Genomic DNA, 16,961 nt, shown 5'->3' with positions numbered 1-16,961 from the left:
AAAGGTTATCTGGAGAAGGCAGGGGAATAGGATTGAGAGGGATAGTAAATTGGCCATGACTGAATGGCGAAGCATACTCAATGAGCCAAGTGGCGTAATTCTGCTTCTATGTCTTATGGTGTTACAATGTCAGGGTTAGATGTGCAAGAAAGAAGAAGATGTATTCAAGGATTCTATCAACTTGTAATGGAGAGGAATTCTGAACAGAAGCAAATGAAAGGTGTGTTGTAGCATTGGTATAGAGGGGGACATTATCAGAACAAACGTGACAGAAATGCTCTGAGGATGGATTGGGATATTTTATGGGAAAGTTGAATAGGGGAATGTGTAGATGTAGTGGATAGATGATGATAAACCACACATGTTACATTTTAATGAGAATCAGGTTTATTATCACTAATGTTGGCTGTAAAATTTGATTTTTTTATGGCAATAAAACAGTGGCGGCATAACAAATTACCATAAATTATTAAACAAATAAATAAACAGTGCAAAAGAGGATTCGAGAGGTTTGTGGGCTGTTCAGAAATGTAATGGCAGAGCGAAAGAAGCGGTTTCTAAAACATTGAGAATGGGTTTTCAGGCTCCTGTAATAGTTGTTGTGGTAGTATTACAATCACTCGAGTTGAGTCATTCCATTAATCGAAATTAATGTAGGTGATTTTGATAAACGTGGGGAGGCTGATTCACAGGTAGCCACACGTGGTCTTTGACAGATCGGGATCAGGGTCTAGTTACATGGAATGCAAGATAATTGGGGACCCTTCACTGCTGTCGTGATCTGTCCTCATAGAACCATAGAACACTACGGCACAGTACAGGCCCTTCAGCCCTCCATGTTGTGCCGACCCATATAATCCTTAAAAAAATATACTAAACCCACACTACCCCATAACCCTCCATTTTTCTTTCATCCATGTGCCTGTCCAAGAGGTTCTTAAATACCCCTAATGTTTTACCCTCCACCACCATCCCTGGCAAGTCATTCCAGGCACTCACAATCCTCTGTGTAAAAAAACTTACCTCTGATGTCTCCCCTAAACTTCCCTCCCTTAATTTTGTACATATGCCCTCTGGTGTTTGCTATTGGTGTCCTGGGAAACAAGTACTGACTATCCACCCTATCTATGCCTCTCATAATCTTGTAGACCTCTATCAAGTCCCCCCTCATTCTTCGACGCTCCAAAGAGAAAAGTCCCAGCTCTGCTATCCTTGTTTCATATGACTTGTTCTCCAATCCATGCAACATCCTGGTAAATCTCCTCTGCACCCTTTCCATAGCTTACACATCCTTCCTATAATGAGGTGACCAGAATTGAACACAATTCATCTTCCACCAGCTCCACTGTTAAGGTCTTAGTTGGATTACTCTTTGTCATGGACCTTCCTATTGACCTTACCGCCATGGGTGACCCTACCTGGAGCAGAGCTCCAGACGGCATTGTTCTCAGGATCTCAGGAAATCACAAGCCTCTCTACCATGACGAAGTGACAATCTTCAGAGGAGTCAGGCCCGCGTAGTTCTTCCCTAATGGCAGTAAAGAGAAGAAGGCATGTCCTGAGTGATGAGGGTCCCTAGTGATGGATGCAGAATTTTGAAGATATTTTTGATGGTGGGGCAGCCTTTGGAAGTTCTTTGTTGAGAGTATTTTCTGTTTCTGTTTAGTAAAGCCATGTTTATTACTTAATTAATATGAATGGTGGTTACTATGTTATTGCAGGAATCAAACCATGTCAATTAACGTCCTAACTTCTGAAAGCCCGTTGTAATTAGCAAATGATGATACTCTTGTGTTTTCCACATTTAATTTCCAAACAATAGGTAGAAATCAAACAAACTGCAGATGCTGCATGTCTAAGATAAAAATAGAAGAACTTCTGTTTTGGCTCTGAACAACAGGATTGTGCTCTTAGGACTCGGCTCTGGCTGTTTCTGAATGTCCAAACATCAGATTTGGAAAATTGACTGAATCTGCAGATGCTGGAAATAAATAAAGACACAAAATGCTGGCAGAACTCAGCAGGCCAGACAGCATTTATGGGAGGAGATGGTGATGACGTTTCGGGCCGAAACCCTTCATCAACTCCTGATGAAGGGCTTCGGCCCGAAACGTCGTCACTACCTCCTCCCATAGATGCTGTCTGGCCTGCTGAGTTCTGCCAGCATTTTGTGTCTTTAGTTTTGGAAAATTGTCTATTTGTAGTTGCTGTGGTGCAGGCAACTATGAAGTAAAATGTGAGTTTGGGTCTTTCAGGGTGAACCTTTGTGTGCAGATTACTTCTGAGATCCCTGACGTAACAGCTAACTTGTTTAATTCAAATTTATGCTGGTGCTGTGTTCTGCTTTACAATTAAAACTGAGTGTTTGTATCTGCTTTGCTTAGACACTGGCAGATCAAGAGGACAATGCGGAGGTGGAAATTGCCAGATGTGTGAAGGGGCAGTATTTTGGCGAACTGGCACTGGTGACCAACAAACCTAGAGCAGCTTCAGCGTATGCAGTTGGAGATGTCAAATGCTTAGGCAAGTATTCATTTCAGTTGAGTAGAACATAAGAAATTGAAACAGGTGTAGACCATCCAGTCCCCTGAGCCCATTCCTACTTTTGATAATATTTCCTTTTCTCTAATGTCACTTTACTGTAGTAACTCCATTTCTCTCAATTTGCTTACTACCCAAATTTCTATCAATGTATTGAGTAAACTTGGTAACTGAGTGTCCACAGCCCTCTTGCAGAGAGAACTCCAAAGTTACACTGACCTTTGAGTGAAAGAATTTCTTCACGTCTCTTTTTGAGACTGTGGCCCTCCTGTATGGTCAGTCAGAAAAAATACAGCATCTCCTTGTCATGTGCCATCAGAAATGTGTGGGCTTTAGTGAGATTATTTCTCATTCTTCTAAAGTCCAGAAAGCCTCTTTTCACTGGACAATCCCCTACACCTCTTCCAAATGAAGTAATAAAATTTCAATTTGCAATAAAACATCAACTTTTGAATAATAGCTAACGTCGCATTGTATTTTCCTACTTGATGTGGTACTTCCATGGAAACTTTTAAGGACATGCAGATTCCTCTGAACACCTCACCAGTTGAAAGATACTTTGCTTTCTATTTTTTGGTACCAAAGTAGGTGACATTATGTTTTCCTACATTATATTCCAAATGCTGTGTTCTCAGGGCCTGGTAGAGTAGTGGTTATCGCAACACGTTACATCACCTGTGATCACTGATAGGGGTTCAGTTCTCACTGCTGTCTGTAAGCAGTCTGTATATTCTCCCTGTGATTGTGTGGGTTTCCTCTGGGTGTCCCAGTTTCCTCCCACATCTTCCAAAGACATAAGGTTAGAGTTAGTAAGTTGTGGGCATGCTTTGTTGGCCCCAGAAGTGTAGCGACATACATGGGCTGCCGCCAAGTACAATCCGCAGATTGTGTTGGTCATTCATGCAAAAACAGCACACAGTCTATATGTTCCCTTGTACATGTGACAAATAAAGTTAATATTTCTTCTTTCATTGTATCTGCCTAAAGCCATTCCACATCCCTTCACAGCTCACTCAATTTTGTACCATCGGGAAACATACGCTGTAATTTTCAAAATATTTGGGTGCATACTGTTTATTTAATAGTACAAGTGATATTCTGGCAAAGATTCTGAGTTGGTATTTCATTCCCTTTTTGGATGAGTATTCCCTTTACATGCAATTCAAGGGCATTCCCATTCTCTTTTCGACATGTCAATCCATGGCTTCATCTTATGCCAAGATGAGGCCACCCTCAGGGAAGAGGAGCACCACTTTATATCCTGTATGGATTAATATCAGTTTCTTCTTCCAGCAAACAAATCCCCTCCCTTCTCCTCCCCCCACATTCCTCTGTTCCCCATTCTGACCTTTTACTTTTCACCTGTCTATTACTTCCCCTTGGGTCCCCTCCTCTTTCCTTTCTCCTCTGGTCCACTCTTCTCTCCAATCAGATTTTTTTCTTCTCCAGCCCTTGACCTTTCCCATCTATGCGTCTTTACCTATATCACCTTCCAGCTAGCCCCTTTCCCCTCCCCCTACCTTTATATTCTGGCATCTTCCCCCTTCCTTCTCAGTCCTGATGAAGGGTCCTGGCTCGAAAAGTCAATTGTTTATTCTTCTCCATAGATGCTACCTGACCTGCTGAGTTCCTCCAGCATGTTGTGTGTATTGCACAGTATACCCTTTTCAATCTTGTCCTGATAGTTTTTCCCAATAGTGTCTCTTGCATTTTAATATGTGCAAAACCTCTTTTTATTAAATTGTTTTTATCCTATTCTGTTTGCCTCTACAGTGATGGATATCCAAGCATTTGAACGGTTATTAGGTCCTTGCATGGACATCATGAAGAGAAATATAGTGAATTATGAAGAGCAACTAGTCGCCTTGTTTGGTACCAGTTTGGACTTGGAGAATCCTGGTTTATAGGCACTATGTTATCCAGTGCCTTTTCAGTTTGATGGAAGCAAAGTGAAAAATACCCATAAACACACAAAAACACCCACAGAGGAAAAAAAAAAGCAGTAAATGAGCAAAACAGCATTTTCTGCCTCTTTCCATGCCGTGGGGAACCACTATGATGAAATACATTACCACCTAGCCAGGGATGGGAAAATGTATGGCAAATGTTCTGTTTTTCTTTTGTTATCTGCCTTCTTGGTTTCAAAGCATATTCTGTATCTTGGGCTGATCTTCTTCCAAAAGCAGAAAAGAATTGTTGATTTATGAATTATCAAACTAAACCACAAAGACAAATACTAAATGTAATTTTTGATAAGATGAAATGAGCAGATTCTGTGTTTCTTTGTTATTTATATACGTAAGTGACCAGTTCTTGCCAAAAAAAAAACCTAAAAAAAAAGATAATGGTTGTTGTAAAGCTTTGATTGCTTCTGTGGTTTCACCACTGGGTGATACTTTGAAAAGTATTTGGATAGGTTTAATGTTTCATATAAAACTGACTTCTTTAAAGTTCCTTGAATTATGTTGAATAGATTACCAAAGTTGCTTCGATTCAAGAGGTTTCTGAAATGAAAAGTTGTGCATCTGTGGTGGATTTTCAGTATAATATTGTTTCACAGTGCAAAACAATACATAAGTTGGGTGAAACGTGTGATGGTGGGTATATAAAAGAAGACCACTCATACAATTATAACAGTTCTGTTGTTGGGTTTGTCTCCTTTCTTTTTACCCTGTGCAGTACCAAACAGACGTATTGGAACAATGATGTTGTTCCCTTAAGTGTCAAATCATTGCATAAAAATGGCACTTACCATACCCTCTCCCCCTTTTGTTGTGCTTTTGTAATGGGTGAGTTGGAATATGTGTTTCTTTAGACATTTGAGCTTTCTTGGGTTCACAATGTTAATGCTACATGGGCACCCCAAGGTACTGGTGTATGCTGAGACTGCTACCAAAAATAGATGTAAAATTTTCTGTCGCTTTTAGTTTCCATCTTGTTGCTTTTCCTGATAGCCCCATTTCCTAATATTCAGATCAGAACTTGGTACGAGATATTTTCAACTCACTTGTTTGTTCAGGAATTGGCAGGCTGGTATGAGTCTTGAAAGTCATCACTGCCAAGTTTTTTCACCCCATCACCAGCAAATCCATTCCCACTCCACGCCCAAAGCACTCCTTGACTTTGCGCTGCTCCCTTCAGAGAAGTGTTGAGCGGGTTGATAGAGGCTTACGTTGAAGAGTCGTAGATGTTAGCTGAAAGCTCTGAACTCGCTCAGTGCTTGAGAGATATGACATGATAAGCTGTTCAAGCTGTAGGGGCCGATTCACTGAGAACTTTGTCCCACAATACAGATGTATCACAGCCATTGAATCATTGTTGGCCTTGGCTTAAGAGTTTTACAATGAATTAGAAACTATTCACTGTGAGATGAATAAGGTCATCATTTTATCCTGGATTCAACAATATCTCAAACCCAGGTCCAAAGGTGTAGAAATGTTTGATTAAGGGCATATTTATTTTCAGTGTATATTTCCTTCCATAAATCTGTGGTGTGCCCTTGAATAAATTTAACATACCAATCATCTGTGTTTTTCTTAATGGACCACATGCGTGGTAGATGTAGTTGCCTGTTGTCCATGCAGATACTGGTAAGTATACTAAAAGGAGGCAAAATCTTCTAGTATCCTTTCTTATTCCTTGTCAGAATGGCCTTGGGCTTTATTCTGCAGTCCCAACTGGATTTGTTTTCCTGAGATATTTCATGCAGGATGTGAGTGAAGGGCTCATCACCCCTTGGTTTCACTTTGATTGGTGTCCTGCTGACAACAGAACTGCAGTTGACAGCAGGATTGCAGTTAGCAAGTAGAAAACTCCTATTAGGCTGCACTCCCCAGTGAAACATTGCCGCAGAGTGAGGTACAGAAGGTCAATGGATGCCTGTGGAAACTGCAGAGTTGTTGTTATTGTCAGGTTTTTGAAGGGGGTGCAAATTGACAGGAAAAGTTACAAGAGGACTTGAGTATTCTTTGTCAAATCAGTTTATTTGTATTTTTTTAGTTTTGAGTTATTATTTCAACAAAGTCTGCACTTGCTGTCTTTACTGCTGGTGGTCAACACTAGGACTTGCATGCTGCCCAAGAGCCAAGTGCAGCTTTCTGTGGGTATTGAAGATCAAGATCAGCTGTCTAGCATCTGCTTTCTGTAAGCTGCATCTTGTCCCTGCTACAGCAGCTCATAAAGGCCAGCTGCTGATTTGAAAGTATGCTTTTTTCTCAGGAGGAGGTTGACATAAGGTATTTAATATCTTTAAGTATTTTATTTTAAGGCCAAAGTCTTAGCAAGTTTACTGAGACCATCTGTAAGGACTAACCATCAGGGTAGAAGTAACAAACTTAAAAAAGTGACAATTCACTTGTAGCTAAGTCCCTTAAATACACCTTGCGAATGGTTAATGAGAATGGCATCAATATTTTGTCCCCTCACCACAGCACTCTCAAACATTTTGCTGCAAGCAATGAGCCATATTGCTTGACATTTCATTCACATGTCATGTTCTGTTCAGATTTGGATCCATGATTCTGCTTGGGATTGTCATAGTTTTAATGTTGCATTAAGCATCTGGTTTCTGCTATCCTTGTTTCCATGCTTCGCTTTAATTTGAGATCCATTTGAAAGCCATTTGTCTTCAGATTTTTACAGCTTATAATTACGGCTAATATTCAAAGCTCAGATAAAGAACTGAAAGATATTATAAATGTGACAGCACCTTATATTCTGAGTGGATAGCCTCCGACCTGATGGCATGAATATCAACTTCTCCTTCTGATTAAAAAAAAAAATTCCCTTCCCCTTCACTCTTCTATTCTCCACTCTATCCACCTTTCCCTCACCCCACCATTTTATTCTGGCATCTTACCACTTCCTTTTCAGTCCTGGTGAAGGGTCTTGGCCTGAAATGTCAACAGTTTATTAATTTTTATAGATGCTGCCTGACCTGTTGAGTTCCTCCAGCATTTTGTGTGTGTTGCTACAGAAAGTTACTAGTTTTGATTGTATACCGATGCATATTATATTGAATGCAGTTCAATCTTTTTGATTTTTAAGATCTTGACTATGTATTGAATAACATTCCAACAGAATTCTTAGAGTAGAGGCCTTAATTGAAGATGATAGAATGGGTTAGTTGCCTATGAAAGAGGAATTGTTTTGCATAGAATCTTTACAGCCTTTCGAAAACTGCTAAGAGCTGGGTGTTGCTGTGACTGCACAATCCTTTGGGCTAGGTCTGCCCTACTTTTCATATTCAGAGGTACGTTTTCAGTGACACTTGACACTTAGAACTGTATTTAAGTGAGCTCTGAATGAGAGTTCTGGTTAGATAACGGTAATAATACATCACAGCTGAGCTCGGTCCTTTCTCTTTTCATTTATCTACAGGGTCACATTTTCTGGCTGGAATGGTTTTGCCTTATTAATGATGATAAGTTGAGCTAAAATTGGTTATCTTTCCAGCCGCAGAGTCAGTTCCCTCGAGTACAGTTGTAGTATTGCAGTTGTTAGGAATTTACATGTTTTACCATTTATATTTCTGATCTATCATAAAATCTCTCAAGTGTACAACATGCAGGAAAATTGTACTTTAGAAACCTGTAGTTAAGGTGAGATGCTGCACTGCATGCTATTTATGTGCTTCATTAGGATTTTCCTGCCCATTGCCAAAAATGTTTGAACTTTCTGGGCCAAATATACAAAGCCTGCAGCATTGTGAAGGTGACAGTGTGAATCGAATGGAAAATATTGGAATAGTTGTTATGACCAATAAAAGTGGTAAAATTTGTAGACTCCGTACAACTGCAAGCCAAAATGCATCTTCAGTTTTTTCTTCCGAATTTTAGTACCACATGACACATCTGTGAACCCCATCTTACTGATGTGATGTTCCAATTTTTCAGAATATTTAGTCTCATTTCACATCAACAGGTTTCAAATTTCAGTTGGCACGTGGCCAAGTGGTTAAGGCATTCGTCTAGTGATCTGAAGGTCGCTAGTTCGAGCCTTGGCTGAGGCTGCGTGTGTGTCCTTGAGCAAGGCACTTAACCACACATTGCTCTGCGATGACACCGGTGCCAAGCTGTATGGGTCCTAATGCCCTTCTCTTGGAGAACATAGATGGCGTGGAGAGGTGAGACTTGCAGCTTGGGTAACTGCTGGTCTTCCATATAAAAAACCTTGCCCAGGCTTACACCCTGGAAACTTTCCAAAGGTACAAATCCATGGTCTATTGAGACTAACGAAGGCCTACATTTCAAATTTCACATTACCAATATGATAAATTAAGTGCATCTTAATGCACACCACAAATTTCTGTCCCCTCTCTATGTAACAATATACTACTAAACGTCTATGCACCTTGTCTCGAGTCACTTATGTAATACCAAAACAACACAAACAGAATGCTGGAGGAACTCATCAGGTCAGGTGGCATCTATGGAAATGAATAGATAGTTGACATTTCGGAGCTGGGCTTAAATTGAGGATTGTTGGCTGGCACAGCTCAAAGGGCCACCCGTAGATGCCACCTTGAAACGTCGACTATCCATTTCCATAGATGCTGCCTGACCTGCCGAGTTCATCCAGCATTTTGTTTGTTGCTTTGGATTTCCAGCACCTGCAGAATCTCTCGTGTATGATTATGTAACACCAAGTACTTTTGTATTGCATGTTCTTTAATACGTAGTTCAGTATTCCTAATAAACCTTCATAAACTTTATATGAGCCATTGGCTGACTTCTCAACAATCAGTTTTATCTGATCCTAATCAAACCTGCTTTTCCCAATTGTTTATCCACTTTATATTCTAATGCTGGCTAACGTATCCATAACAATTCTCCATAAAAAGGCCCTAAAACACAATAATCTCTATCAATGAACACACTATATAGTACAAAGATTAAGTGTTTTTTAAAAAAAAATCATGCCATGATTAGAAGCATTTGATCTCATTTACCCTTTAATCTGTTTCTGTCTTGGACTTCACCATGATGGATTAAGCTGCCATTTGAGCTGACCTGCCTCATGAGATGACTGCCTTGTTATCATGTCTGGATATCAGCTGCTTTTACTCTTGTTACGTTTCCTTAGTGGGGGGGGGGGGGGGGTTATAAAGATGAATTTATATTGATTGCAGTATTTTTACTTCAAAACATTTGCATTCAGATCTTATATTCGTCTCATATTCTAATGTTGGCTACCATATCAATAACGACTTTGTAAAACATTCTCAGTGAAAAGTCGCTGAAAGGTTTGGATTGTACTTGTACTGTTCCACTTTACTAGTAAAATATTTGATTACTGGGGTTGACGGAGAATATTTCATGTTTAACTTGGATTGGGAGTTGTAGGTTTCATCTGTGAAATGTCTTGTTTATGTTCAATGCAATGGTGTAACATAGGGATAGTAGACAATGATTAGAACCTGTCTGCCTTTGTCTAAGTTCGACCGTAAGACATAGGAGCAGAATTCAGCCATTCAGTCCACAAAGACAGCTCTGCCATTCCACCGTGGCTGGTTTATTATCCCTCTCAACACCATTTTCCTGCCTTTTCCCTGTAACCCTCGATACCCTCACTAATTAAGAACCTATCAACCTTAACCCTTTGGCTAAAGAAATTCCTTCTCATCTCTGTTCTAAAGGGCATGCTTCTATTCTGAGGCTGTGCCTTCTGGTCCTAGACTCACCCACTATAAGCAACATCCTCTCCACATCCATTCTATCGAGGTCTTTCAATATTTAATAGGCTTCATGAGATCCCCACCCCCTTATTCTTCTAAACTCCAGCGAGTACAGGTCCAGAGCCATCAAACACTCCCAGAGGCTGATCTGAAATACTCATCAGATACTCAGGCACTGAAAGAAGTAGAGAAAATAAGGATAGATGAAGCATTTCATTAGCATTGTTAATGGGATTTTGTATTTTTACTGTTTAAATTCCTTTTGACAGGAAATGCATTCCATGGAAGGTAAAGTCAAGACTGTTATGTACAGTAGCAAACCTAGAGTCCGTAGCCTTGAGCAGACTTTAAATTTTTTGTAATTTTATTTGGATATACAGCGTAGAATGGACCCTTCCAGCCCTTTGAGCCTTGCCGCCCAACAACCCCTGATTTAACCCTAGCCTAATCACGAAACAATTTACAATGACCAATTAACCTACTGACTGGTGCGTCTTTGGACTGTGGGAGGAGACTCCCGGAGCATCTGGAGAAAACCCACGCGTTCCATGGGGAGGATGTTCAGACTCCTTACAGATGACGTTGGAATTGAACATTTCCACCTGTTCAGAACTGCTATTTCTGTTTGCTGTTGACACTTGGCTGAATTTTACCATATTCCCCCTCATCCATGTGGGGAAGAAATCTTTACAGCAAAATGTCAGATCAGAGCTTTGGTAAAATCAATTTTAAAAGAGTTTATTTACATTGAGAAATAAAATCCTCTGTTGTATAGAGGTGCAGCATTCCTCTTTATATAATATGTGTAATTTACTGACTGTTGCACATTGTGTTCTGTTTGGTAATAGGGTAAATAGTTTAAAAGAACGGTGAATCTGCCATCTATGGAATGTTGCTTCTGCTGCATTGCTTGATTATACCTTCCTGATGGTTCAAATAAACAGGACAAATTCTCAGATTCTCTGAATATTTGGTACATTATTCTATTTACGGTGGACTAAAATAACCTGCAACCCTTCCCTCAAAGGGGAAGACTAATACCAGTTAGCACATGCAAACTGGCCGATTTTATGTCATAATATTAATCCTGAAAGTGGGCCTCTTTGCAAAAGAAAAAGTGGTGACACAGTGGTCACCAGAAACACCATTTTAAGATGACATCCGTCATGGTTTTGAGTGTAGTCAAGTAGGCTGTCGGCAACCATTCTGCTTAAATTCTGTCCCTGCCTCGCCTCAAAAGGTCTGTTGCATGTTGACAGTGCAGCTCTGTTGCGTGTGTGCTGGAGTTTCAGGTATCCGTATTTGCCATCCAGTGTTTCTGTCACTGGAATCTGCGGGCATGTGGGATGGTTTGTCTTCTGTTCCGAGCATTGGCCTCCCTCTAGCCAAGGAATGCTTCTGTAATTACCTCCTTTTTTTCTTGAAGCTCCCTTCTACCCATTCTTTTTGGGGAATTGAAAGATTGTTCTTTACTAAGACTATTCAGTTGAAAATAAAAAAAAACAATTCTATCAGTGTTGTGTTTTATTGAAGAATAAAATCACTTTGCTTTTGTGTTCAGATCAATTTCTCTTGTCATTTTAACTATAAGGATCTGTTTTAAATTCAGCTCTCCTTGTTAAATTCATAATAGGCTGGGCTGATCATTGAGAGAAAAAATTAATAGTGTATGAATGACATATTGTTATTAATGTACAGTTCTGTCATCAGGGATATATGTTTCATGATCTGACATTCAGTGAATTTCCTGTAATTGTTCCTCAGTTTCTGCTGCCCTGTTATTTCCAACCGTATCTCACGTTTACCCTTGCTGTTATTTCCAGGAATTTGCTGCATTTGCATTTTGACTGCTGATTAAACTCACTGCAGCACATTAAGCCTGCTGAATAATCCTTCAGTGATCCAGTTCTTGTTAGTTCAGTGCCAAGCTGTCTTTCCTCCCATTTAAGCTGCTCAGAATCAACTTACATTGCCGACCTTAAGTGTATAACACATACACTTTGTGACCGCTTTATTATGTACTTGGCAAAGTGGCCACTGAGTATGTTTAAAGTTCAAAGTAAATTTATTAACAAAGTACATACATGTCACCAAGTACAACCCTGAGATTCATTTTTTGTGGGCATACTCAATAAATCTGTAGAATAATAACCATAGTTCAATATGTTATAATTCAATAATCAATGAAAGACTGCTCAACTAGGACATTCAACCAGACTGCAGAAGACAACAAACAGTCCAAATACAAAAAGAGGAAATAATAACAATAAATAAGCATTAAATATTGAGAACATGAGATGAAGAGCCTTTGAAAGTGAGTCTGTTGCTTGTGGGAACATTTTAATGATGGGGCAAGTGAAGTTGAGCTGAGTTATTCCCTTTGGTCAAGAGCCTGATGATTGAGCGGTAGTAACTGTTCCTGAATCTGGTGGTGGAGTCCTGAGGCTCCTTACACCTTCTTCCTAATGGCAGCATTGGGAATAGAGCATGTCATAGGTGGAAAGGCTTCCTGATGACGGAAGCTGATTTCCTGCAACAATGCCCCATGTACTGTGTACATGCTCAGTAGTTGGGAGGGCTTTACCTGTGATGGACTGGGTCGTATCCACTACTTTTTGTGGGATTTTCCATTCAAGGGCATTGGTGTTTCCATACTAGGCTCTGATGCAACCAGTCAATATACTCTTCGCTACACATCTATAGAAATTTTAGATGCCATGCCAACACTCTGCAAACTCCTAAGGAAGCAGAGGCACTGCTGTGCTTTCTTTGAAATTGCACTTGCCTACTGAGCCCAGGAGAGATCCACCAAAATAATAATGCTTACAAATTTAAAGTTAATGACCCTTTCCACCTCTGATGAGGACTGGCGCATGGACCTCTGGTTTCCTTCTATAATCTTGGTCTTGCTGACATTGAGTGAGGGGTTGTTGTTATAGCACCATTCAACCAGATTTTCAATCTCCCTCCTACATGCTGATTTATTACCAGGTCAGGTAAGAATAGATTTCCTTCCCCAAAGGCCATGAATGAATGGTGGATTATAATAATTCAGTGGTTGCGCTTTTTACCATTGCTTGGAATAATTAAAATAAATTCTGATTTTCTTAATTTTACAGCTGCTATTAAGGGATTCGTTCTTGTACCTCTGGCTCAATGGTTTAGAACTACGGCTACTTTGGGACTGCATGACAGTGTAGCACTATTGCAGCCCTAGTTTCCCTGATTCAATTCCTGCCTCTGACTGTAAATAATTTGTACGTTCTTCCTCTGATTGCCTGAGTTTCCTCCAGGTGCTCCGTTTTCCACCCACATTCCAAAGACGTACAGGGTTAGGTTAATTGGTGACATGGGTGTAATTGGGTGGCACAGCTTGTTGAAGAGTGGTTCTTATTTATTAATATCTGCTATATTCAGTTAGCTCCAGAGTGCACCCTAACAATTTCTAAAATCTCTAAAAAAAATTCCTTAGTCCAGTAACTTAAATGTCATCACTTGTTTAGATGGTGTACATTGTCCCATTTGCTGATGGTTCAAGCGTACATTTAAAGACTCCCAGATCTATAACTGTTTCTCCTTTCACGACTGCTGCCTGACCTGCTGAGCTTTTCTAGCATTTTCTATTTTTATTGCATAAATTTACAGTCATGGGTAAAAGAAACAAGGAAGAAAAGGGACATCTTTCTTCTAGTGTCAGGATATGATCTGCAATTTATGTCCTATTAGGGTGTTGGAAGCCATATCACTTGGTGCTTTCAAAGGAATATTGGAGAGGGGTTGAAGGGAGAGGGACTGGATTACCAGGAAGCATAGGGACTTGATGGGCTGATTGGCCAGCAGCATCACCTCTCATCTCTTTTTGTTTAAACAATATCAAGGTGATAATTGACTGGGTGGGTTTCTGGAATACATTGGTGCATGGCCACCTTTCAATGCTGCCAGAAACCATTTTGGGTTTTTTTATATGTGAATTGCGGCCATTATTAAGTTTGAAATGGTGGCTGAACTGGTTCATAGCAGAGACTTCATAACGTGGAAGGCAAGTTCCTTTATAAATAGTACTTGGTCTATGCGATTTGGAAGACTTCCGGTACCTCAGGGGATTTTTGCCTTGGTTTCTTTTTCCCTACTCTGGGAGATTACATTACTGTGTGGAGGGTGATCAGGGTTGCAGGCTGGGGCAAAAGTGCTTAGTCACAATCCTTCAGGGATTATGTTGTACAGTCTCGATGAGCCAGCTGGTCCCTTCCTGTCCATCATCGCTCCCATATGTTCCTTTTCAGTGATATCACCCATGGACCTTGGGTCAGATTTCAAATGGACACTGAATACCTGGTTTTCCACCTTCACCTGACCTTTTACGCGGTTTCTGTATACCAGACTGCTTGTCTGACACCCAGGTTGTTTTTGATCAGCTGTACATTTTTCCAAAAAAAAAACACATCGGAAGATTAATGCCGTCCATCATGAATTCCACATGATCAACAGCACCTCCTTGGCTTCCTGTAAAATCTGGATCTGGACTCCCAATTGTAGATTCCACCTCAAATGCATGACTTGCTTTGGCGTTTACCCTGCTTTTTCTGACTTCTTCGATCTTCCCACCTCCAACCTTGACCACTGTAACTTGGTTCATTCTTTCCCTTACAAGGTTCCACAACGCTGTGGACTGCATGCCATTTGTATCCAAAATGCTGCTAATCCTGTACTTAACGACCAGTCTTGAAGTTACATGTAAAGGTTCACATTTGTCTGTTTGCAATTATTTATTGTACTACTGCCAACATGATTGTGAATACGTCTAGTCCAAACCTAACTCTGCCTCTCCCATGCACTTTTTTCCTCTGTTTCTCTTACTCCATAATTGGTACACATTTCTTCGGTCACCTAGTCTGCGCTCTGGGATTTCCTCCTGGACATCTGTATTGAATTTAACTGTGTAAGATGGACCACTTTCATGGCATCAATCCATCCACATTCTTGGCTTCTGTTACGTATCTCATGTACACCAACGTGTTTCTCAGCTGTTGCCTTTCTCCACCAGCACTGTGATATTTAGACACCGTCCCTCGCCTTGTTCCAGACACCTGGTGTTGATTCAGAATCTCTCCCCTGTCTCAGACCTTTTGGGGCTTGTTTACAAGTCTCGAATAGACAGCAGGGATGGTGACGCGCGTCTTTGAGGGGGAGAGCTGCCGTTGAGCTTATGGTGCAGGAGGATGGCAGAGTTGATAGTCTGCTGAAGAGCGTTCCTTTCGAAGCTTTTCCCTGTGAAGGCGGTGTGGAGGAAGATGTAAAGACCTCTTCGCAGTTCATTCAGAGCAGCTGTGTGACAGAGGACTCAGATCTATAGAAACATTTATTATAGGAAGGATGTGGAGGCTTTAGAGAGGGTGCAGAAGAGATTTATCAGGAGAATGCTTGGATTAGAGAACATGTTGAGCAAACTAGGGCATTGCTCTTTGGAATGAAGGAGGATGAGAGTTGGATAGGATGAGAGGCAGAGACATTTTCCCAGGATGGATTTGACTAGAGTGAAGGGGCATAATTTTAAGATGATCAGAGGAAAATACTGAGAGAGATGTCAGAGGTAGGCTTTTTTACATAGAGACTGGCAGGTGATTGCAGCATGTTGCCGGGGTGGTGGCAGAGGTTGATACATTATGGGCATTTAAGTGACTATTAGATAAACACATGGATGAAAGAAAATGGAGGGCTATAGAGCAAGGAAGAGTTAGATTGCTCTTTGAATAGATTAATGTTGGCACAACATTGTGGGCCAGAGGGCCTATATACTGAGCTGTACTGTTCTATGTTCTAACAGCAGGTTTGAGAGTACCTGTGGAAATGAAAATGTTGATGTCTCTCATCAGAATCCTTTGTCTGAACCATACCCCAGTACTGACCAACCTTGTCTGATCTGAGATGTTGACTCTCTGACCACAGAAGCCTCATGTTTGCCCTCTGCTCACTGTAGCTAAAATATTGATTTTTATTTTAGATTTCCAGCATCTGCACTTTCAAAAACTTTTATTAATGGCACACTGTGTTCAATATTGCTAAAAAAAACTGATTGATCATTCTCCCATTGTTACTTGAAGGTGTACAAGGTGGCCTAGTGTAACACCTCAAATACAAACCATTTTAACAGCCTCCACCTCCTTTTGCTAGCTCCATGCCCAACCCTCTTCCTTTTGCCGCTGGGCTTGGGACCATCTATGGCAGAGTTCTTATGTTTCTATGACTGTGTAAAAATAATCCATCTTCAGCCATCACAAGAAAATGTTACCATTTTGATTTTTGCTTTCCATAACACATTTACAAACTTGCCACAAAGAGTTTACAGCCCAACTAGTCTAATTTGACGTTTACACTCCACAGGTCTTCCTCCACTCTTTTAATTTCGGTATTATTTATTATTTTTTATTTGCTCAATTTGTCTTTTGCACATTTTGTTTGTAGGTCTTTGTTAATGCATATTTTTTCATTATTGCTGCGTTATTTCTTCATCTTTCTCTAAATGCCTGCAAAAAATGAATCTCAAAGAAGTATATGGTAACCTATACGTAGTTTGATAATTGTACATTTTACTTCGACTTAGCTCCCTGTTTAAGTGGTTTAACCTGCTGGTTTCACTTTGTCCACAAGGTGTCACTGCCTCTCACACTGAACTTCCATTTACGCACCGATTTGACAACAAATTCTGTCCTTATTATTCTCTCGACAAAACCATGACCACTTTTGG

General features: G+C 40.4%; 1 protein-coding gene across 1 annotated transcript in view; it reads left to right on the top strand.

Annotated features, from left to right (window-relative positions):
• The window catches only part of prkar2aa (protein kinase, cAMP-dependent, regulatory, type II, alpha A), a 336,630-nt gene extending 325,456 nt beyond the window's left edge, over positions 1-11,174 (top strand). The window contains exons 16-17 of the mRNA XM_059943985.1: positions 2,385-2,523; positions 4,315-11,174. Of these exons, the coding sequence (XP_059799968.1) occupies positions 2,385-2,523; positions 4,315-4,448 (273 nt within the window). The 3' untranslated portion in view covers positions 4,449-11,174. The remainder of the gene's footprint in view (positions 1-2,384; positions 2,524-4,314) is intronic.
• Positions 11,175-16,961: the final 5,787 nt, after the last annotated feature.

This window comes from Hypanus sabinus, chromosome 19 (genome assembly GCF_030144855.1).
Source record: "Hypanus sabinus isolate sHypSab1 chromosome 19, sHypSab1.hap1, whole genome shotgun sequence".
Classification (NCBI taxonomy): Eukaryota; Metazoa; Chordata; class Chondrichthyes; order Myliobatiformes; family Dasyatidae; genus Hypanus; species Hypanus sabinus.
The sequence above is the reverse complement of the archived record's forward strand: the minus strand, read 5'-3'. Positions and strand labels throughout refer to the sequence as shown.